This window comes from Caretta caretta, chromosome 17 (genome assembly GCF_965140235.1).
Source record: "Caretta caretta isolate rCarCar2 chromosome 17, rCarCar1.hap1, whole genome shotgun sequence".
NCBI lineage: Eukaryota > Metazoa > Chordata > Testudines > Cheloniidae > Caretta > Caretta caretta.
The window spans coordinates 271,204-294,666 of record NC_134222.1 but is presented as its reverse complement, the minus strand read 5'-3'; the positions used below and the strand labels follow the sequence as shown (position 1 = coordinate 294,666).

Below are 23,463 nucleotides of genomic sequence, written 5' to 3'. Positions count from 1 at the left end.
GTAATAGCGTGCTGTGACACTTCTGTATTTTTATGTCTGATTTTGTAAGCAGGTAGTTTTTATGTGAGGTGAAACTTGGGGGGTACACAAGACAAATCAGACTCCTGAAAGGGGTATAGTAGTCTGGAAAGGTTGAGAGCCACTAATTTAAGAGGTAAGAATATTTTTGTCTTCTCCCTGCAAAGAAGCTGTTGTATCTTGACATATATTTCAAAGTAAATTAATTTATTGCATGTTAAATGTAAATTGCCACTTACTACTTCTGTCCTTAAGGAGGGCAACTCTTCATGGCTCAGTGTTGTCAGTGTACTCTTTTTGTTTTCTATTAAAATAGGAAGGATGTTTACCAAGGAACTTTAGCAAGCTTATCCTTATTTAGCATCCACATAGGAAATTCTAATTCTCAGCTGACTTCAGGATAAACAATGTATCTCTGGACATAGATAGTACAGCTGTGTCTAAACAGGAAATATTTCTGAGATGTATTGTGTGTTTTCTATATCCTAAAAATACACTCTGATAAGGGCTATTGTCTGCACCACCACTATTTCCTTCTCTGCTCCTGCAGCAGTGACACTTGGATGAACCTGCCCTTAATTAATTTGCTGCAGTGGAAGGGCCAGCTCAAGAAAGCTTGAATTATTATGTTTTCCTTGAGGGAAAAATTACTCTGTGGTGGCTTTTTTTGAGGCAGAGAACTGTATGACTACCAGAAATATTTCAAATCATCCTCTTGTACCTTGATGACAGATTTTCTACCTTAATGTGAATGAAATGAGGCAATTGTTTTCAGAAAAACAGTATATGACGGTCACAGAAGAACTCATCACTGAGTGATTACATTGCTTTTAACACACTTGTAGCTCACTCTAAGCGTTAACATAGAGTACTACTTCATGTTCTTGTTTCTGATTCCTCAACTTCTCATGCTCTCCAGATATCTCTCTTGGAGAAGAATGATGTCCATTGTGTTCTGTGGAAGCTAGTTATTAAGATATAGTTCATTTTACCTCTCCCTCCACATTCTTGGACCTTGCCATTTCAGGGACTCTGTACTATCTTGGGTTCCTGGGTTAGTGGTTTTCCCCATGTTTATCGCCCCCCCCCCCGCGTTCCTCAAATGTTCTTGTCAACTGCTGGAAATGGCCCACCTTTGATTATCACTTCAAAAAGCTCCCCCCCTCTCCCGCTGGTAATAGCTCACCTTAAGTGATCACTCTCTTCTATACTCTTAGGACAGATTCTTCTGCTGGGCTATCTCGGGGCCTCTCCTTCCGCCTCTCCACCCCCACGAACATGATACAGTTCTGTGGTGACCTAGAATCCTATTTTCGACATCTCCGACTCAAAGAATCAGAGGAACAGCCGTGTTAGTCTGTATTCGCAAAAAGAAAAGGAGTACTTGTGGCACCTTAGAGACTAACCAATTTATTTGAGCATGAGCTTTCGTGAGCTACAGCTCACTTCATCAGATGTTTACCGTGGAAACTGCAGCAGACCTTATATACACACAGAGAATATGAAACAATACCTCCTCCCACCCCACTGTCCTGCTGGTAATAGCTTATCTAAAGTGATCAACAGGTGGGCCATTTCCAGCACAAATCCAGGTTTTCTCATCCTCCACCCCCCACACAAATTCACTCTCCTGCTGGTGCTAGCCCATCCAAAGTGACAACTCTTTACATAATCAAGTCGGGCTATTTCCTGCATAGATCAAGGTTTTCTCACATCCCCCCCACCCCCATACACACACAAACTCACTCTCCTGCTGGTAATAGCTCATCTAAACTGACCACTCTCCAAGTTTAAATCCAAGTTAAACCAGAACATCGGGGGGGGGGGGGTAGGAAAAAACAAGAAGAAGCAGGCTACCTTGCATAATGACTTAGCCACTCCCAGTCTCTATTTAAGCCTAAATTAATAGTATCCAATTTGCAAATGAATTCCAATTCAGCAGTTTCTCGCTGGAGTCTGGATTTGAAGTTTTTTTGTTTTAAGATAGCGACCTTCATGTCTGTGATTGCGTGACCAGAGAGATTGAAGTGTTCTCCGACTGGTTTATGAATGTTAGAATTCTTGACATCTGATTTGTGTCCATTTATTCTTTTACGTAGAGACTGTCCAGTTTGACCAATGTACATGGCAGAGGGGCATTGCTGGCACATGATGGCATATATCACATTGGTGGATGTGCAGGTGAACGAGCCTCTGATAGTGTGGCTGATGTTATTAGGCCCTGTGATGGTGTCCCCTGAATAGATATGTGGGCACAATTGGCAACGGGCTTTGTTGCAAGGATAAGTTCCTGGGTTAGTGGTTCTGTTGTGTGGTATGTGGTTGTTGGTGAGTATTTGCTTCAGGTTGCGGGGCTGTCTGTAGGCAAGGACTGGCCTGTCTCCCAAGACTTGTGAGAGTGTTGGGTCATCCTTTAGGATAGGTTGTAGATCCTTAATAATGCGTTGGAGGGGTTTTAGTTGGGGGCTGAAGGTGACGGCTAGTGGCGTTCTGTTATTTTCTTTGTTGGGCCTGTCCTGTAGTAGGTAACTTCTGGGAACTCTTCTGGCTCTATCAATCTGTTTCTTTACTTCTGCAGGTGGGTATTGTAGTTGTAAGAAAGCTTGACAGAGATCTTGTAGGTGTTTGTCTCTGTCTGAGGGGTTGGAGCAAATGTGGTTGTATCGCAGAGCTTGGCTGTAGACGATGGATCGTGTGGTGTGGTCAGGGTGAAAGCTGGAGGCATGCAGGTAGGAATAGCGGTCAGTAGGTTTCCGGTATAGGGTGGTGTTTATGTGGCCATTGTTTATTAGCACTGTAGTGTCCAGGAAGTGGATCTCTTGTGTGGACTGGACCAGGCTGAGGTTGGTGGTGGGATGGAAATTGTTGAAATCGTGGTGGAATTCCTCAAGGGCTTCTTTTCCATGGGTCCAGATGATGAAGATGTCATCAATATAGCGCAAGTAGAGTAGGGGCTTTAGGGGACGAGAGCTGAGGAAGCGTTGTTCTAAATCAGCCATAAAAATGTTGGCATACTGTGGGGCCATGCGGGTACCCATAGCAGTGCCGCTGATCTGAAGGTATACATTGTCCCCAAATGTGAAATAGTTATGGGTAAGGACAAAGTCACAAAGTTCAGCCACCAGGTTAGCCGTGACATTATCGGGGATAGTGTTCTTGACGGCTTGTAGTCCATCTTTGTGTGGAATGTTGGTGTAGAGGGCTTCTACATCCATAGTAGCCAGGATGGTGTTATCAGGAAGATCACCGATGGATTGAAGTTTCCTCAGGAAGTCAGTGGTGTCTCGAAGGTAGCTGGGAGTGCTGGTAGCGTAGGGCCTGAGGAGGGAGTCTACATAGCCAGACAATCCTGCTGTCAGGGTGCCAATGCCTGAGATGATGGGGTGCCCAGGATTTCCAGGTTTATGGATCTTGGGTAGTAGATAGAATATCCCAGGTCGGGGTTCCAGGGGTGTGTCTGTGCGGATTTGATCTTGTGCTTTTTCAGGAAGTTTCTTGAGCAAATGCTGTAGTTGCTGTTGGTAACTCTCAGTGGGATCATAGGGTAATGGCTTGTAGAAACTCGTGTTGGAGAGCTGCCGAGCAGCCTCTTGTTCATATTCCGACCTATTCATGATGACAACAGCACCTCCTTTGTCAGCCTTTTTGATTATGATGTCAGAGTTGTTTCTGAGGCTGTGGATGGCATTGCGTTCCGCATGGCTGAGGTTATGGGGCAAGTGATGCTGCTTTTCCACAATTTCAGCCCGTGCACGTCGGCGGAAGCACTCTATGTAGAAGTCCAGTCTGCTGTTTCGACCTTCAGGAGGAGTCCATCTAGAATCCCTCTTTCTGTAGTGTTGGCAGGGAGACCTCTGTGGATTAGTATGTTGTTCAGAGGTATTTTGGAAATATTCCTTGAGACGGAGACGTCGAAAATAGGATTCTAGGTCACCACAGAACTGTATCATGTTCGTGGGGGTGGAGGGGCAGAAGGAGAGGCCCCGAGATAAAACAGCTGCTTCTGCTGGGCTGAGAGTATAGTTGGATAGGTTAACAATATTGCTAGGTGGGGTGAGGGAACCATTGCTGTGGCCCCTTGTAGCATGTAGTAGTTTAGAAAGTTTAGTGTCTTTTTTCTTTTGTAGAGAAGCAAAGTGTGCGTTGTAAATGGCTTGTCTAGTTTTAGTAAAATCCAGCCACGAGGAAGTTTGTGTGGAAGGTTGGTTCTTTATGAGAGTATCCATTTTTGAGAGCTCATTCTTAATCTTTCCCTGTTTGCTGTAGAGGATCTTGATCAGGTGATTCCGCAGTTTCTTTGAGAGCGTGAGGCACAAGCTGTCAGCATAGTCTGTGTGGTATGTAGATTGTAATGGATTTTTGACCTTCAGTCCTTTTGGTACGATGTCCATCTGTTTGCATTTGGAAAGGAAGATGATGTCTGTCTGTATCTGTACAAGTTTCTTCATGCAGTTGATAGATTTCCACTCCATACGGCTAAATGCAGTGCCTTGCATAATGACAGGTTTCAGAGGAACAGCCGTGTTAGTCTGTATTCGCAAAAAGAAAAGGAGTACTTGTGGCACCTTAGAGACTAACCAATTTATTTGAGCATGAGCTTTCGTGAGCTACAGCTCATACACCTCTGAACAACATACTAACCCACAGAGACCTTCCTACCAACACTACAAAAAGGATTCTGGGTGGTCTCCCCCTGAAGGTCAAAACAACAGACTGGACTTCTACATAGAGTGCTTCCTCCAATGTGCACGGGCTGAAATTGTGGAAAAGCAGCATCACTTGCCCCTTAACCTCAGCCATGCAGAACACTGCCATCCACAGCCTCAAAACCAACTCTGACATCATAATAAAAAAGGCTGACAAAGGAGGTGCTGTCATCATCATGAATAGGTCGGAATATGAACAAGAGGCTGCTAGGCAGCTCTCCAACACCTCATTTTACAAGCCATTACCCTTTGATCCCACTGAGGGTTACCAAAAGAAACTATACCATTTGCGCAAGAAACTCCCTGAAAAAGCACAAGAACAAATTCGCACAGATACACCCCTAGAACCCTGACCAGGGGTATTATGTCTGCTACCCAAGATCCATAAACCTGGAAATCCTGGACGCCCCATCATCTCAGACATTGGCACCCTGACAGCAGGATTGTCTGGCTATGTAGACTCCCTCCTCAGGCCCTACGCTACCAGCACTCCTAGCTATCTTCAAGACACTACTGACTTCCTGAGGAAACTACAATCCATTGGTGATCTTCCTGAAAACACCATCCTAGCCACTATGGATGTAGAAGCCTTTTACACCAACAGTCCACACAAAGATGGACTACAAGCCATCAGGAACAGTATCCCTGATAATGTCATGAAAAACCTGGTGGCTGAAGTTTGTGACTTTGTCCTCACCCGTAACTATTTCACATTTGGGGACAATGTACACCTTCAAATCAGTGGCACTGCTATAGGTACCCACGTGGCCCCACGGTATGCCAACATTTTTATGGCGGACTTAGAATAACGCTTCCTCAGCTCTCGTCCCCTAATGCCCCTACTCTACTTGCACTACATTGATGACATCTTCATCATCTGGACCCATGGAAAAGAAGCCCTTGAGGAACTCCTCCATGATTTCAACAATTTCCATCCCACCATCAGCCTCAGCTTGGACCAGTCCACACAAGAGATCCACTTCCTGGACACTACAGTGCTAATAAGCAATGGTCACATAAACACCACCCTATACCGGAAACCTACTGACCGCTGTACTTACCTACATGCCTCCAGCTTTCATCCAGACCACACCACACGATCCATTGTCTACAGCCAAGCTCTACGATACAACTGCATTTGCTCCAACCCCTCAGACAGAGACAAACACCTACAAGATCTCTATCAAGCATTCTTACAACTACAATACCCACTTGCTGAAGTGAAGAAACAGATTGACAGAGCCAGAAGAGTACCCAGAAGTCACGTACTACAGGACAAGCCCAACAAAGAAAGTAACAGAACGCCACTAGCCGTCACCTTCAGCCCCCAACTAAAACTTCTCCAGCACATCATCAAGGATCTACAAGCTATCCTGAAGGACAACCCATCACTCTCACAGATCTTGGGAGATAGGCCAGTCCTTGCTTACAGGCAGCCCCCCAAACTGAAGCAAATACTCACCAACAACCACACAACAAAAACACTAACCCAGGAATCTATCCTTGCAACAAAGCCCATTGCCAACTGTGTCCACATCTATTCAGGGGACACCACCATAGGGCCTATCACATCATCCACACTATCAGAGGCTCGTTCACCTGCACATCTACCAATGTGATATATGCCATCATGTGCCAGCAATTCACCACTGCCATGTACATTGGCCAAACTGGACAGTCTCTACATTAAAGAATAAATGGACACAAATCAGACATCAAGAATTATAACATTCAAAAACCAGTTGGAGAACACTTCAATCTCTCTGGTCACTTGATTACAGACCTAAAAGTGGCAATTCTTCAACAAAAAAACTTCGAAAACAGACTCCAACAAGAGACTGCTGAATTGGAATTAATTTGCAAACTGGACACCATTACATTAGGCTCGAATAAAGACTGGGAGTGGATGGGTCATTACACAAAGTAAAACTATTTTCCCATGTTTATTTCCCCCCCACTGTTCCTCACACGTTCTTGTCAACTGCTGGAAATGGCCCACCTTGATTATCACTACAAAATGGTTTTTTTCTCTCCTGCTGGTAATAGCTCACCTTACCTGATCACACTCATTAGCGTGTATGGTAACGCTCATTGTTTCATGTCTCTGTGTATATAAAATCTCCCCACTGTATTTTCCACTGCGTGCATCCGATGAAGTGAACTGTAGCTCACGAAAGCTTATGTTCAAATAAATTTGTTAGTCTGTAAGGTGCCACAAGTACTCCTTTTCTTTTTGCGGATACAGACTAACACGGCTGCTACTCTGAAATCTGTAGGTTTTGTCTGTCCAGAAGCCTCAGTTTAAAAACAAAACAAAACAAAAAAAACCCGTTTACATTGATTGTAATGGAGTCCTGCCTTCTTTCTACCACAAGGGCTATTACAACTAAATGTCAAGACAACATATATAGTCAAACCAGAAAACAGAGGAAAAAGCAGGAAAACTGGTTTAGGGAAACTTGGCTCCTCTCTCTAGCTTGTATGCTACTTGAGGAAAACGTTGAAGTCATAGAGGAAATCTCAGACATGGAGATAAAAAGTGGGGATAGAAGCAAAGAGGGGAAGGAAACTGAGGGAGATGCCGGAAGGATAAAAATATGAAGTCACAAGGAAATTTCTCAAAGAAAGAGACCTAATCCACAAGAAAAAAAATTTAAGATAACTTTGTAAGCCATGGCTCTGACCTGAAATTGACTGCATCTGACTATTTGTGATAGAGAATGTAATCAATGTAAGCTCAACAGCTTGTCTCTCTCACCAACAGAAGTTGGTTCAATGAAAGATATTACCTCCTCCACCTTGACTCTTTAATATCCTGGGACTGACATGGCTACAACAGTGCATGCATCTGACTGTCAATCCCACACAAGTAGTGGTGAGGACTTCAGTGTGGCAAACAATTGCTTTGCTACAACCTTGGCTTCTCCTTTAAGATCTAATGCATGGCCTCCCCTTTCTCCTCTGTTTGACATTTTACCTTTTTTATGAGTCTCTCTTCTTGCCTATTTGTTCAGTCCTCTTCTACCTTTTTCACTTTCCTCTTCTGTTCTTCTGTTTACCCTTTCTTGTTTGCTACTGAGATCCAGAAGTTTTATGCATATAATTGAAATAATTCCTTTGAAGAAGATCTGAGAAATTATATTTCACTTGCAAAGATATGAATACTTAAGTACCTAGATAGGAAGGATAGATTAGATACTGCTTTATGGTTTTGGGAATAGGACAGTTCCCAGCTGGAGAAATGATGAAGCAATGATTTTTATCCTAGGAAATAGCTCTGGAAAAGGAACCAATAATTTCTATCCTTTGAAACAACCTCGAAGGTAGAATGAAAAATGCATGACCAGGGAAATGCCTCTTGGCCTAGAACAATCTTTCCTGTCCTTAGGTATTAAGTGACAGAATAATAATTCCAAGGGCAAGAAATACCAATGCAAGCAACAAACTATTTGTTCTCAGACCTGCAAAGGAATGATCATCTGTGCCATTCTTTTCTTGTTAATCCTTTCACTTGTGGGTGACATTTAAGGTGCTATATATTTATAAATGTTTTAGGATTCAAGTATTCTCATTAGCAAGCCTCCTCATCTGGAATTACCTTCCTCTGGAAACCAGTGTCTGAGCTTAAATATGGCTACTGAGGGAGTGGATACATCTACCACAGCAGGTTTTGAAATATCCAGCGTTTAGCCTATTGGTTGGTATTTTTTCTTTGGTCTGTTCAGGATATCTGTTTAGAGGCTTTAAGGGTGAGGGGTCATTTGCAGTGTTTCTAAACATTGTCCCCAAAATAGGGAGTAAAGTATAGCCAGGTGCAACACTGATAGATGTCTCAAAGGTATATATGGTGGTTCCAACAGTTTTACCTTGTACTTAGAGTAAGAAATGCTGTGGGGTAACTTTTTTCTCTCTCTTTAATGGTGACTGCTATGTTTGATTTTGTCAGAACTAGTTAACTATGAAGCGCTTAATTACAATTTAGTTCTATAGTAATTTGAAGGACTTGCTGGAGTTACAATGGGAATAGTTGGTATTTTCTGTTGCACCATCTCTTTAAATCCAACATCTCACAGTCCAACACAGAGAATCTTTCCTGCATAAAATCTCAGGGCAGTGCTTACAAAGTCTACTGCACAGTACTTTTGTGCCAATAACTGTCAAATTCCAGCCATAGCAACCTGCCTTTTCTATGTCCTCTGGGTCTGAAATGGAACATCTATAGTTAACAGCAACAAGCAAGGACATAAATTAACGATTCCTGGAACTGTCTTGACTCACTGTAACAATCCAGAATGTAGTGGAAACAAGTGCTTGAACTTAATTGTAGTTTGAGCTCACACCTACATTTAGTTTAAATACAAGGATTCAGCTCTTCCGCTCACAGTAGGACTTCTGGACCAAAGAATCTATTCAGTCTGTTGTTTCATAGAATACTGTTGCTGTTCCTTGATGTCGGCACCCTCCTCTAAAGGACAGAGAAATCTACTAACTTAGTTCTGGAAAGATGGAACTGCAAATTGAGTACATTCCCACAGGAGAAATCATCCGTGTGGTCAGTCAGAATGGAGAGTGCAAGACTGTAAGCCTGTGTTTCTTACTGTTCTCTTTTCACTTCTTGCTTTGGAGTTAGTTATTTTCAAAATGAGCAATCTAGTCTCCATTGTTCTGAGTTCAGAAGAAAAGTTAATGTGAGAAGGCTAATGAGGCTACTGCAAAGACTCCTAATTAGAATGATTGTGACCATCTTTCAAATAGAAATTTTCAAACTCAGCAGTGATATACTTCACCTCAGTGAAAAGAAGAGTCAGTGATTGAGAATTAAGGAAATGGCAGAAGTGTTCAAAACAGTGTTGTATGAGTACACCACACTTAGCATAATTTGTAATTGGTATGGCCCAGGAGCACTTAATTGGTGCATCAGAATTTGGGAAAGGATTTATAAAATAACTGAAGGGAAGAAAACCAGTTTAAAAAGAATACTGTCCAGCCTCTTAGATATTCATTGCCCATCTTGACACTGAGTTCATGTCAGAAATTTAATCCAAAGATTAGTAAATACTAAAGAGTGGAAAATAGGGATAGAACAATGTATCAAGAAAAATAAGATGAAAAATATCAGCATCTTGTAGAACTGGGTTTCCAATCTAGTTACTTCATGACCACTTTATTGAATTATGTTTTGAATCCTGTGTGTATGTGCATTGCTAATGGACAGTCAGAGCTGGGTGGGTTTTTACCTATAGCTCAACACACAAGTAGAGTTAAATGTTCCTGAGAGCATCACTGTGCATTGTTTTTAAAAAAGCTACAAAATATATTCTCTCTCTCTCTCTTACTCTTCAGGCTTCCACGTGAACAGAACATCGTGTTGTATTTAGACTGTATTCAAAGTATTCAGTTTTCTAATATCTGTGTAAATTTCACAGAAAGGACCTAAAATAAAATAGGCAGTTCAGAAAGGTTAAAGCCTACAGCATATTTTTGTCTGGATTTTTGAAGGTCAAGTAACAAATTGTTGTTTTTCCTTTTACTGTCAAGGTATGCCCTGAGTAGGAAATTGCAATTGTCAGTTCTGCTGGATTAAGAATACACTGCAACTAGTTATAAGGTGTTTTTCTTTCAAGTGAATAAATCTTGCTTCTAAAAGAAATTGACATTTCATTCCTTCACATTTCTGTATTATTTTTTGTTTGTACATGCTAGAGCTACTCAGGACACAATTGTGAAAGATTTGAATTATTTCTATAGTCATTTAAGCCATATCTAAGTCATACCTAAACGCAGCTATGTACATATGTCCCTGTCTGTCTATTTTAGGTGCTTCTATGGCTCCCATTACCATAGTATCTGAGTGCCTTATGAGGATAAATACATTAAAGATTTTAGCAACCCTGTAGGGAGGGAACTACCAAAGAGGATGGAGTTAGACTGTTCTCAATGGTGGCAGATGACAGAAGAAGCAGCAATGGTCTCAAGTTGTAGTGAGGGAGGTCTAGGTTGGATATATTAGGAAAAACTATTTCACTAGGAGGGTGGTGAAACACGGAATGGGTTACCTAGGGAGGTGGTGGAATCTCCATCATTAGAGGTTTTTAAGGCTCAGCTTGACAAAGCCCTGACTGGGATGATTTAGTTGGCGTTGGTCCTGCTTTGAGCAGGGGGTTGGACTAGATGACCTCCTGAGGTCTCTTCCAACCCTTATCTTCTATGATTCTATACTGTTATCCCCATTTTACAGAGATGAAATTGAGGCACAAAGAGGCTAAGTGACTTGTCCAAGGTAACACAGGAACCCTTTGGTGGAGCAGAGAACTGAACCTGTCTCTCATATCCCCAGGCTAATGCCCTGACCACTGGACCATCCTTTCTGTCTTAATACCTCTCTGTATGCAGTAATATGTAAAAATAACTTTCCATTTCCCTGCATGTAGTAATCAAACTTTATTTTACCCAGGCCTTGATTTTACTCTAAATTTATGTGATTGGTGTTGCATTTATTAAATATCTTTGCAATACTGATTGCACAAGTGCTTTGTGCTAAGCAATTGCATGCTGAAGCAAGCATAGTCTGTTACTCCAGTTTCCTTTCAATACCATTTTACTAAGCAATTTAAAACTTCCATATGAAAACTGGTGAGCATAACTGCCTTACAGATTGCACAAACATTCATTAAATAAAACTTACCTGACCCCCCCATAAGAAATCCTATACCTCTGGCTTGCCAAAAGGTCATGCTGCAGACACCATTAGTCTTTCCCATCCTCCTTTTAAATGGCCTGCAAGTTGCATTACCATCTGTGTGGCCGCAGAGGACATTGGCTGGATTGGATGGTCTCTCCCAAAGAGAACTGTTCACTCAGGCCTTAGCCTGAATGATAGGTACCTGGGAGAGGATACAAAAGAAAAGCTGTTAGTTCCGCTACTTAAAAAAAGTTTAAAATATTTATTAAAACTGCATAAAACAATAATGTGCTAACTGGAGAACAGCACCTGTTATGGAGAAACTTTTGTGCCAGGCACTACAGAGTAGGTGCCTCAGCAATCTTGTACAGCAGTGGTTGAAGGGGGTGCTGTGAGTGGACAAGTTGTTTTCTACAAAACCCAGACTTGTTAGTGTGGCTGTGCTGAACGGTTATGGAATAAAATGGTTCTCACAGTGTTTAGCTTCACTATTTCACCATGAAATGATGCAGGCTGCTAGTTGATAGGTTCATAGAGTTTCTTGTAGTGTCTTCATTGGCCTGCAGTCAGCTCTGCTTCCTTACCTTTCCCCTAGTACCTGTACATGGAGAAAGTGAAGCTGAGCTGGAGTTAACTTATTGCTTGCTAGTGACCAGGTAGAGCCTTTACACCCTGTCTCACAATCTGGCTGGTTGGTTGGTTGATGTGAAATTCGTTGGTTGATGTCATTCTTGCTGGCAGTTGCAGTAGAGAGGCCAAAGATTGTGTTATCATGGTGACTGAACTTGTTCTCAGTAAGAGAGTTGGAGGTCCTTCTGTAATAAGGATGAGGCCTATTGGCAGATAGTGTGGATCAACTTGGACCAGCGCTGTACTGGTTCTGTGATTATTCTCTATGGTTGTCTGTCTAATACTTTCACCATTACAAAATATACATAAGCATTTAAAAAGAATTACAAAAGAAAACACAAATATGGGGTGTGGTAGGTCCTACATATAAACAAATCTGATAATGTAAGTACTCAGTTTTGTTGTCTTGGTTTTCTTGTCTACATTATTTTGCTTCCCTTGAATTTTTAGATGGAGATGAAATAATCAATTTAGAAATATGTAGGAGACTCACTATCTGAAAGCTGAAGATATGATTTCTGTTTTTGTGGTATAAGTTTTTTGGAGAACATGCTCTTACAAGGGTATTCAGCATTTAAAAGCATTCTGGAAAATCTGTTCTTGGTTTTAAAGAACAGGGATTGAGAGAATCATGAAGACTTTGTGGTTGGGGTATCAGAATCTGCCTTCATTATGGATTGGGAATCTGTTCTCATTGTTTGGGAATACAGGTGTGGATGGTATGGGAAACATGCTCTCATTGTGAGGTAAGAGAAGAGGGATTTAGTGTGCTATGAAGAACCTGTCCTTAGTCTTAAGTAATAAAAAGATACATACTAATCCATTTATTTGTCATTGTTCTGTCTCTTCATCATACAAAACAAGATTTGTGACAACACATTTATAGCTCTATCTACAAAGAAACAAAAGCAAAATAGATTTCCACTCACATGAGCTGTGTTGTAAGGCTCTCTTTCTCTGCAGTCGTTCAAAAAAACCCCTGAAATCACAAGAATGAGATGCATGTGTAGACGATGCCTAGCAAAATAGGGTCCTGGACCACGACTAGGGCTCCTAGCGCTATGATAATACAAATATAAATAATATATTAGGGAATGGGGAGTAGGATGAATACAACAAACACAATTACTTGTATGTAGTTCCTTGTCTTACGTCCCTTCATTCCACATCCCTATAAAACAAGATTCCATATCGAAGGGAGAAATGGCAAGTAATGAAAAATTGAAGTGGCCTTTCCTTGAATGGCAGCCTGGAAATACGCAACTAAAATCAACCTTGGAGGAGAACTATAGGGCAAACCAGGAATGAATAAAAAAGGACAAGATGAGAACCAGGGAGCCACACACAGAAATTGTCATCACCTGACCCTAAAGGGTGGAAATTTCTGTGCGCCAACAATTGAGAAAGAGGCTCATTTTTTAGAACACATGGAATTGCAGTTTAAGACTTGCCTTTCAGGGTTGGAAGCAGATCTTCACTCTAGTCTCCATCATAAACAATTCCTATTCTTTTTAAGGAAGAAATACAGATCCTTTTGAACTAAAGTTATGTACTTAGCTAGAAGAGAAAAGGAAAGCCTTTAGACTAGAGATCCTAAATCTCCAAGACATTTAAATGGCAAAAGAAATAGTTCTGTAACAAAATAGATGAAAATTTACCTGCCAAGATCTGAACTAACTTTCAGCCCATGGTTTGTTTACAATTTTTAAAAGATAATGTCTATTTATCTTTTTAAAAGAAGGTCCAACTTGCCAACAAGGTGCCACTTCTGTTAGAGTGAAGGATTTAATCCTGCATGGTGTGCACAAGTAGTTGATGCTGCCTCCAGCATGTGGTATAGTGAGGTCAGGACATGGGGAGCATAATGCTATTTTTGACACAGGGTGGGATGCAGTGATGTCGCCTCTGACAAGTGACACAGCACAGTGCTGTCTGAATCTCACAAAACTCTGTGCTCTCTTCCAGGTTACTTATATGCATGGAACATTATTATTGCTAAACTGAGAACTGAATTTCAGCACTGTAGTGACTGATCTGGTAAGGTTATTCCAATTCATCATGTCAGTATCTTCTGTGGAGTTTTTTGCTATAGTGAGATCAGATACTTTTCATCATCTTTTCTGACATAAAACTAAGCATCTTGCCTTCCTTTTTAACTTTTGAAAGTAGCAGGGAAGAAAATGAAACGCTAACGCTCTTTATCTGTTGAATTTAGCCCTCTTTTTCACCACATCCTTGGTATAACCAGGACAATCATCAGCCTATGTCCTTTCCATGTTAGATTTTTAAGTTCATGGGCTTTTTAAAGAATAAGTTCCTTAGTATTATATTTTTAAAATATTATAATTATGGTGAGGAGATTTGGTGCAAGCAAGTGATGGGCTCTTTCAATGTCTAAGTTCTGATCTGGGTGCAGAAACAAAAGCGTTAGCAGCATGGTGCATAAAAATTCCACAGACCTTCCTTTTCCCAATCCCTCTGGGAGACCCACAATTCTCAGACTGTTTCTCCTTGATCGTCCCTCAAGATCATTAACCTTTTCCCCCCCCCCCCGGGTTGAATAGTCCTTTCCTGTTTATATTCATAGTATGCACTGTAAAGAGATTCTGTTCTCAGCTTCATCTAGTCTTGATGCCAAGCCTTGCAAATTAGCTTGATGTGTACTGGTAATACTTTTGATTTGTTATATCTTCAGTTATTTTTCTCAAGGTAATCTGTTCAGTTGAGATTTATTTTGGCCAGTCCATAATTTCATCTAGTCTAGTTTCATCTTGGCTGCAAGACAGCTGTCCAATAGCTTCTGCTTTTTAGGATTTTGTAGAAAGTCTGGAGATTGAGAAGCATCTATAATGGTATTAAACTAAAAGAAAATAGTTGTAGAATAATATCTGATGAAAATTAGATGGCTAAAAAGTGATTCAGCTGCTGATGGATTTTAGAAGGTTGGGAAGAGAACTGTAAACTATGCAGCCACCATCCCCCAAGTATCTCCCAGAAGTTCTTTTGGTAGATTGAAGGGGCATTGGCAGTGGTTGTTCATTAGATTGGATTTCAGTAAGAATAATATCCCCATGGTTATAGTTGACTGTTGGGTCCTGCATAATATATGTGAGCCAAAGGGGGAAAAGTTACTGCCATGATAGAGTGTAGAGGTGGAGTGGTTCTCTGAGTTTGACACAATGGCCACTAGAAGGGCTCAACATGGAGTCTTGTGGTTGACAGAGGCTTTGATAGAGCACTTTAGCCGTCAGCGATGGTACTGTTCTGTGCTGGACTGTTCTCTAGGCCTGGTGCTTTGGGTCCTGTTAGAAATAGTGTGGCATTTGTTGTACATTTACACATACTGTGTACTTTGAGTATGGCTATGCATTCTGCAATATGCATTGTGAACTAATAAAGGTAATTTTATTTTCCAAAAATAGGAATTTGAGTGCCAAAATTAGTGCATGTTTTTTTATATATTTTTTTTCTACAATGCAATACAAACTTTAAGCATAACTTAATGGAATAGGACTTTGAAATTGGAAAGGCAGAAAACACGTCTGTCCATTTCGGTGCATAAATATAGTCCTGTGTGCTTACACATACACTGACCTGTGAGAACCATGACTGGTGTATGTGAAGCTGTGGTTTTCCTTGCTGTCTCCCCGGTGTGGCCCATTATGTGGATGTGGGCCATTAAGTGGCCCATTATGCCATGTGGAATGTTGGGGAGGGGGTAGGGAGCTGCTAGCATGGAGTTCTCAAAGAACTGCAAAGGGTGGTGAATCTGGGAATTTTGCATCTGTAGGTCAACCAATGTCTGTAGCATTTGTGTTTGCAGCCTGAGAAGATCCATTATGTCCTGGTGCATCTCCCTTTCCATTTCCTTGGCCTTTCTCCTGTCTGCTGTCTCCTTCTTCATGCCATCTGCCATGTTGACCTTCCAGGCCCTTTGATCACAGTCTGATGCAGCACTGGCTTGCAGGATATCACTGAATGTGTCCTCCCTAGTGCTCTTTCTTCTCCTTCCCGTCGGATTCAGGCATTCTGCAGGTCTGGAGCAGGCACCTCTCAAGCCATTTCAGCAACAGCTGCCGATAAAAAGAGACAAATGTATCATTGGATTTATAGTCACAAAGAAAAGGGAAAGATAGTTTCACAACTCCCTTCCCTAATTCCCATAAAAACTTTTATTAAAACATGCTTATTGACATTTCAACTTTGGAGTGTCTCTGTACAGCACCACTCTTCAGCCCCAGCCATAGTGAGTATGGCCTGGGGGGGGGGAGAAAGGAATTTTGGTTGCATGAAAGAATAACATTTCAGTCCCTATTCCTTGTGTAGGAACATACTGCAATGGCACTGAGTATTGGCTCTATTTTGCACAGGCAGTGTTGGTTTTAGCTATTATCTCTCTTCTGGGGGGAACAAAGGCACAGAGCACAGCTGTTCCTGATGTCCCAAAGCTGCCTGGGCCCATATGCTACTAGTCTGTTTACTACAGTGGTGCCAGCTGAACTCATTAGAGTGGCATAGGGAGGTGATGTTATGCAAAAAGAATATGCAAGACTTAGGTCATGCCTACATGGGGACACTCTCGAAACTTATAGTGTGGAGTGAAGACTTCGCTGAAGTGAAGTTAAGTTACAGCAAACTAAGGCTACTTTACTCCTGAATGAGAGCAGCCACATGGGTTTATTGTAGTTTAACTTATACACATTGACTTTACGTCTTTAATTGATTTAACTTTCCTGAGTGTTCCCATATACCCATGCCTATGTGGACCAAAGACAGACACTGTGTCTGAACAGTGTCCAGTACAACAGTGTCCTCATATTGACTGGTGGCAATTAGAAGCCTCATAACATACATATAAAACTCCATACCAAAAATACATTTCAAGAAGAACATTGTTATGTATGCAAGCATGCAAAAGTTATTAAATGCCAAGTTTAAGTTTGTGGAACTTTTAATTCGGCCCCCTGACACATGTGCATGATGATATTATCTTTAATCACATTATCATATATAGAGGATGGAGCAAGGCTGTTTTCAGTGGTGACAGATGACAGAACAAGGAGCAATGGTCTCAAGTTGCAGTGGGGGAGGTGTAGGTTGGATATTAGGAAACACTATTTCACTAGGAGGGTGGTGAAGCACTGGAATGGGTTACCTAGGGAGGTGATGGAATCTCCTTCCTTAGAGGTTTTTAAGGCCTGGCTTGACAAAGCTCTGGCTGGGATAGTTTAGTTGGGGTTATAGTTTAGCAGCAGTTCTGCGGAAAAGGACCTAAGGGCGACAGTGGACGAGAAGCTGGATATGAGTCAGCAGTGTGCCCTTGTTGCCAAGAAGGCCAATGGCATTTTGGGATGTATAAGTAGGGGCATAGCGAGCAGATCGAGGGACGAGATTGTCCCCCTCTGTTCGACATTGGTGAGGCCTCATCTGGAGTACTGTGTCCAGTTTTGGGCCCCACACTACAAGAAGGATGTGGATAAATTGGAAAGAGTCCAGCGAAGGGCAACAAAAATGATTAGGGGTCTGGAACACATGACTTATGAGGAGAGGCTGAGGGAGGTGGTGGAATCTCCTTCCTTAGAAGTTTTTAAGGTCAGGCTTGACAAAGCCCTGGCTGGGATGATTTAATTGGGGATTGGTCCTGCTTTTGAACAGGGGGTTGGACTAGATGACCTCCTGAGGTCTCTTCCAACCCTGATATTCTATGATTCTATGGGGTTGGTCCTGCTTTGAGTAGGGGTGTGACCGGAGTCAGGGGAGCCAACTGAGGTCACTTAATTAGGGTGAACTGCAAAGAATGGGGCAGGCAATCCCCAAAGATGGTGGATATTCCAATACTTAAATTTACCAAGCCAGCACAAAACAGTTTCTATAATACCTCACTGGTTACCCAGAAGCCAACACAGTTCCCTTAATCAAACCAGCCTCAGGCCTCCACTTAAACACCCAAGTCAAATATGATGAGGATTACTGAAAATCTTATTCATCATATAAGAAAGTTCTAGCATCAGACACATTACCTCCCAGGTTAATGAATCTTCCAGATCTTACCCAAATACATGCTTACAGCCAATTCTTATTAACTAAACTAAAATTTATTAAACAAGAAAAGAGAGAGTATTTGTTAAAAGATCAGTATACATACAGACATGAGTACAATTCTTGAGATTCAGATTCATAGCAGAGATGGTGAGCTTTGTAGTTGCAAAGAGTTCTTTCAGAATTATTTCACAGGTTATAGTCCAAATGTTTATATTCAGGGTGGCCCAGTCAGGACTGGGACCTCTGCCTTGTGGCTTAAGCTTCCCGTACATGAAGCATCAAGCAGATCTAAGATAAAAAGGATGGCGACCCAAAGGTCTTTTATACAGTTTCAGGTGTTGTGACAGTTCCTTAGGTGAACAATAGGCACTCATGGGGACTTTGAAGTGGACCCATTTTCTAAGCATCCCTGGTAATTATCTACACAGATTAACATAAGGCACCTGCCCATTTTTCATGATTCTCAGGTGATTTGCTGTACATTTCAAAGAGAGATGAACACAATGATGTTACTATGTTTACAGTTCATCTAAATGTTAATATGTCCTTTTGATCTCTGAATCAATACCTACAGTGACAGAGAGGAACTGTCTGTTTACATGGCTAGCATTAAACAAGATATGAGTACACACATACAATTAGTATTACCTCTAGTTTCTAACAATATAGGTTTGCATTTCAAAGTTCTAGCCTATCTACCATGGAATGGCCTTAATTACCATTTACATACTGTTCTAACATCTTGAAGTCTTTAAACCATGATTTGAGGACTTCAGTAGCTCAGACATAGGTGAGAGGTTTATCGCGGGAGTGGGTGGGTGAGATTCTGTGGCCTGCATTGTGCAGGAGGTCAGACTAGATGATCATAATGATCCCTTCTGACCATAATATCTATGAATCTGTCTAATGGTTGACTCTGGGTCAATTTTCCTGCAAGATGCTTAACCCTTTCTGGCCATACATCACACTTTGTATAAGATTTGTTGCAATTCTATAACAGTGGCTTGCATGGTCATATTCTAATTAGATAACATCACAAAGGATTGGACTATATGATTTTCTGAGGTGTCTTCCAACCCTCATCTTCTGTGATTCTTCTGTGACTCTACGATCTTTTCCAGAGGACCACTGCCTCATTCAATGCAAAGAATGGGAAGTTCTCAGTGAGTGAGGCAGCTCTTCAATATTTGCTTTTACCCTTATTCAGTATGTGGTCCCATGTCATATTTACTGCACATCACCCAAACCCTGCACTGAATAAGATTTTTTTATATTTCTTCACCAGCTTTTCTATGCCACTCATCCTAGTATGTATGCCTCACAATCACTAATGAATTAATCTTCACAACACCACTATGAAGCACCTGAAACGGAAAAATTAAACGCAAATTTTCAAGTATATGCTAATGTGAGAGGGCTCCCAACTTGCAGACCCTGATTTTTTTTGGAGATGCTGAGCACCCAGGTCCCACTGACTGTGAGTGCTCAGTGCTCCTAAAAACCAGGCTGTAGGTATCTAGGGTTGGACACACAGAAAAATGTACGTAATTAGTGGCCACTTTTGAAAATTTGGGTTTAAGCAGCTTGCCTCATAAAGTCTGTGGTAGACATGGCAATAGAGCTAACTCTTCTGGGTCCCAGTCCAGAAATTTATGTGCAAGAGCATTTGTTTAAAATTGAAATTTCTTTTCTCTTTTCATCCCCTACCTAATTCACTACACATCCTTGAACAGGAATCGCACATCCGATACCCTCACCCAGTAAATCATCCTACATCACTTCCTGTCCATGTTGTGCACTAAATGAAGCAGGGCTCCTGTAGAAATAATACTATGAGTCTGTAATTAAAGATTGTATCATAATGTATACACACAAGGAGATAGAATTAAGGTTGCATTGGCAATCTTAATTCTGGCATTTTCTTGCATTTGAGTGTTTGACTTTGCAAGTTAATGTTGTTCAAATTCAGTGGGTTTGTGGGGTTTTTGGGAATTGTTGAGATGTAAAATAAAAGTAGCCAAAAAAAACCAACCAAACAAAAAACCCAACCACAATCCAAATTCCAGCATATACAACTGCAAACTTATCTTTTGCATAGGGCTGTAGCAGAGTTTGAACCTCTGGGCTCTTCAGATTCTCTGCATATACTGCTACCCCTTGTTCTAAGAGTAATCCTGTTAGCCAAGAACAGTAGCAGTCAGTTATTCTCTCTCTGCACCAGCTACTAGAAGGGGATACATTGCATCGTTTGCAAGTAAATTATGTAATTAATTGCTAGACAACTGTGGAATGTTGGGGATCAGTATTCCTGGCTTCTCTTTTTGACTTTGAGTGGGATGGGTTAAATTGCTACAACGGGGGGAGGAGGAGACTGGGAGCAGTGGTTCCTGGATGCTAATTTGTTTGTTCATCTCATGCTCCAGAAATTAAACTTTAAAAAGGGCCAGATTCATATGTACACTGTTTCCCACTTTCCAGTGACGGAAATCAGATATAAAACCAGTTTAACTGGCTTGTTAGGCCATACAGAATGTACCAGTGATTTGACCTTGAGCCTTTATCTGCTATGATTGTGAAGAAAACCTTCAACATGTGACCTGAGAGTAACTCACAGGTTTCCAAACTTTTTGCCAGCACAGCCCCATTTTAAAGAAGTATTTTCAGCTGGGACCTCAGACAGCATGGAAGATGCCATTTTGCTCTACAAAATGGCGTCATCCACACATCATGATTGTTACATAAAGCTTCTGCTCAAATGCAATTGTAAGATCTGTAACTTGTATCATTAAGTTCTGCAACCTTTTTGCAGAGTTTGTAACTTCAGTTATTGTTAGCATAGCCTTTTAAGTTTTATAACCTTTTCAGTTACACTTCTCTTCCCCCCCCCTTTTGTCTCCTCTCCCTCTTTGAATACCTGTGAAGTGGCTTTCCCCTTCCCCCTCCCCCTCCTCCTCCCTCCTGGAATGCTTGTGGGATGAATGGGCTGGTTGAACAGCTGGAAGATCAGAAGAGCTCCCAGGTAGACAAGATGTCTGGGACTCTAATTAGGCAGCAGTCACACACCCAGTGCATGGACACTGGCCGAGGTGGAGTGTGACCAACCAGATGCGGCCAAGTCATCTCTAGTTGCAGGCCATGAGGAGCAGGTCCTTAAAAGGGGAAGGGGCCATGTGCTCAGGAGTGCACTCGCAAGCTTGTACCTCCCGTGAAGGCCCTTCGACCGGACCGCCTGGCCAGGGGTTTGCTGAGTTGCATTCCATCATGTCTCGGGAAGACTTACCTTAATCACACCATCCATTGCTGCGCTGTGGGACACTTACCTTGAAGGATCCTGACATCACCAGTGCTGTGCCTGTCTTGGAAGCATGAGTATGTGAGTGTGACCCCCCTCCCCCCCAGTTCTCCCTCCAACAGTGGCATCATAATAAAACAATATAAGTGTAACCCTGGGTTGGTTTCTAGGGAAATTGAGGTAATCGTGATCTTGCATGCACCGTACGTACAATTCACTGCATTAATTATGCTATTTTTCTCAAAAAAATGATGTCCTCTGCACAGTGTGACCTTGTACGTATGGTGCATACAAGGTTGCGTTGTGCGAAGCTCACCATTTTGTAAACTAAAATGGCGTCGTCCATGCATCATGTCATCCCACACACTCTACATGCAAGGTCACGCTGTCCAGAACAAAATGGCATCCTCCACACACTAGGGATTGCTGAGACCCATTCTGCTGAAATGGGGTTATGACCTACGGTTTGGAAACTGCTGGTGTAACTGATGCAGTGATGTCTGCCTTAGACGGCAGAGATTCTGAAGCAAAAGCTCTGAAAGGGGTAAATTGCACAATTAATTTCAATTAGGTGTTAATTTAAATGCCCAATGGGTGTAATTTAAATGCCAGTACTAACTGTTTCACTGCTGATCAAATCATGGAGGAAAAGAGAGGAATAATATATAGTATGAAAATGTGCACAATCTACTATGACAGGTTTCAGAGGAACAGCCGTGTTAGTCTGTATTCGCAAAAAGAAAAGGAGTACTTGTGGCACCTTAGAGACTAACCAATTTATTTGAGCATGAGCTTTCGTGAGCCACAGCTCACTTCATCAGATGTGTACCGTGGAAACTGCAGCAGACTTTATATACACACAGAGAATATGAAACAATACCTCCTCCCACCCCACTGTCCTGCTGGTAATAGCTTATCTAAAGTGATCAACAGGTGGGTCATTTCCAGCACAAATCCAGGTTTTCTCACCCTCCACCCCCCCACACAAATTCACTCTCCTGCTGGTGCTAGCCCATCCAAAGTGACAACTCTTTACATAATCAAGTCGGGCTATTTCCTGCATAGATCCAGGTTTTCTCACTTCCCCCCCACCCCCATACACACACAAACTCACTCTCCTGCTGGTAATAGCTCATCTAAACTGACCACTCTCCAAGTTTAAATCCAAGTTAAACCAGAATATCTGGGGGGGGGGGGGGGGGGGTTAGGAAAAAACAAGAGGAAACAGGCTACCTTGCATAATGACTTAGCCACTCCCAGTCTCTATTTAAGCCTAAATTAATAGTATCCAATTTGCAAATGAATTCCAATTCAGCAGTTTCTCGCTGGAGTCTGGATTTGAAGTTTTTTTGTTTTAAGATAGCGACCTTCATGTCTGTGATTGTGTGACCAGAGAGATTGAAGTGTTCTCCGACTGGTTTATGAATGTTAGAATTCTTGACATCTGATTTGTGTCCATTTATTCTTTTACGTAGAGACTGTCCAGTTTGACCAATGTACATGGCAGAGGGGCATTTTCGACGTCTCCGTCTCAAGGAATATTTCCAAAATACCTCTGAACAACATACTAATCCACAGAGGTCTCCCTGCCAACACTACAGAAAGAGGGATTCTAGATGGACTCCTCCTGAAGGTCGAAACAGCAGACTGGACTTCTACATAGAGTGCTTCCGCCGACGTGCACGGGCTGAAATTGTGGAAAAGCAGCATCACTTGCCCCATAACCTCAGCCATGCGGAACGCAATGCCATCCACAGCCTCAGAAACAACTCTGACATCATAATCAAAAAGGCTGACAAAGGAGGTGCTGTTGTCATCATGAATAGGTCGGAATATGAACAAGAGGCTGCTCGGCAGCTCTCCAACACGAGTTTCTACAAGCCATTACCCTATGATCCCACTGAGAGTTACCAAAAGCAACTACAGCATTTGCTCAAGAAACTTCCTGAAAAAGCACAAGATCAAATCCGCACAGACACACCCCTGGAACCCCGACCTGGGATATTCTATCTACTACCCAAGATCCATAAACCTGGAAATCCTGGGCGCCCCATCATCTCAGGCATTGGCACCCTGACAGCAGGATTGTCTGG

The 23,463-nt window shown here is 41.9% G+C and overlaps 1 protein-coding gene across 1 annotated transcript in view; it reads left to right on the top strand.

The window, feature by feature from the left end:
* The first annotated feature begins 9,223 nt into the window (after positions 1-9,223).
* MYO1C (myosin IC) overlaps positions 9,224-23,463 on the top strand; it is a 133,293-nt gene continuing 119,053 nt past the window's right edge. The window contains exon 1 of the mRNA XM_075120670.1: positions 9,224-9,303. Coding sequence (XP_074976771.1) covers positions 9,229-9,303 — 75 coding nt within the window. The 5' untranslated portion in view covers positions 9,224-9,228. The remainder of the gene's footprint in view (positions 9,304-23,463) is intronic.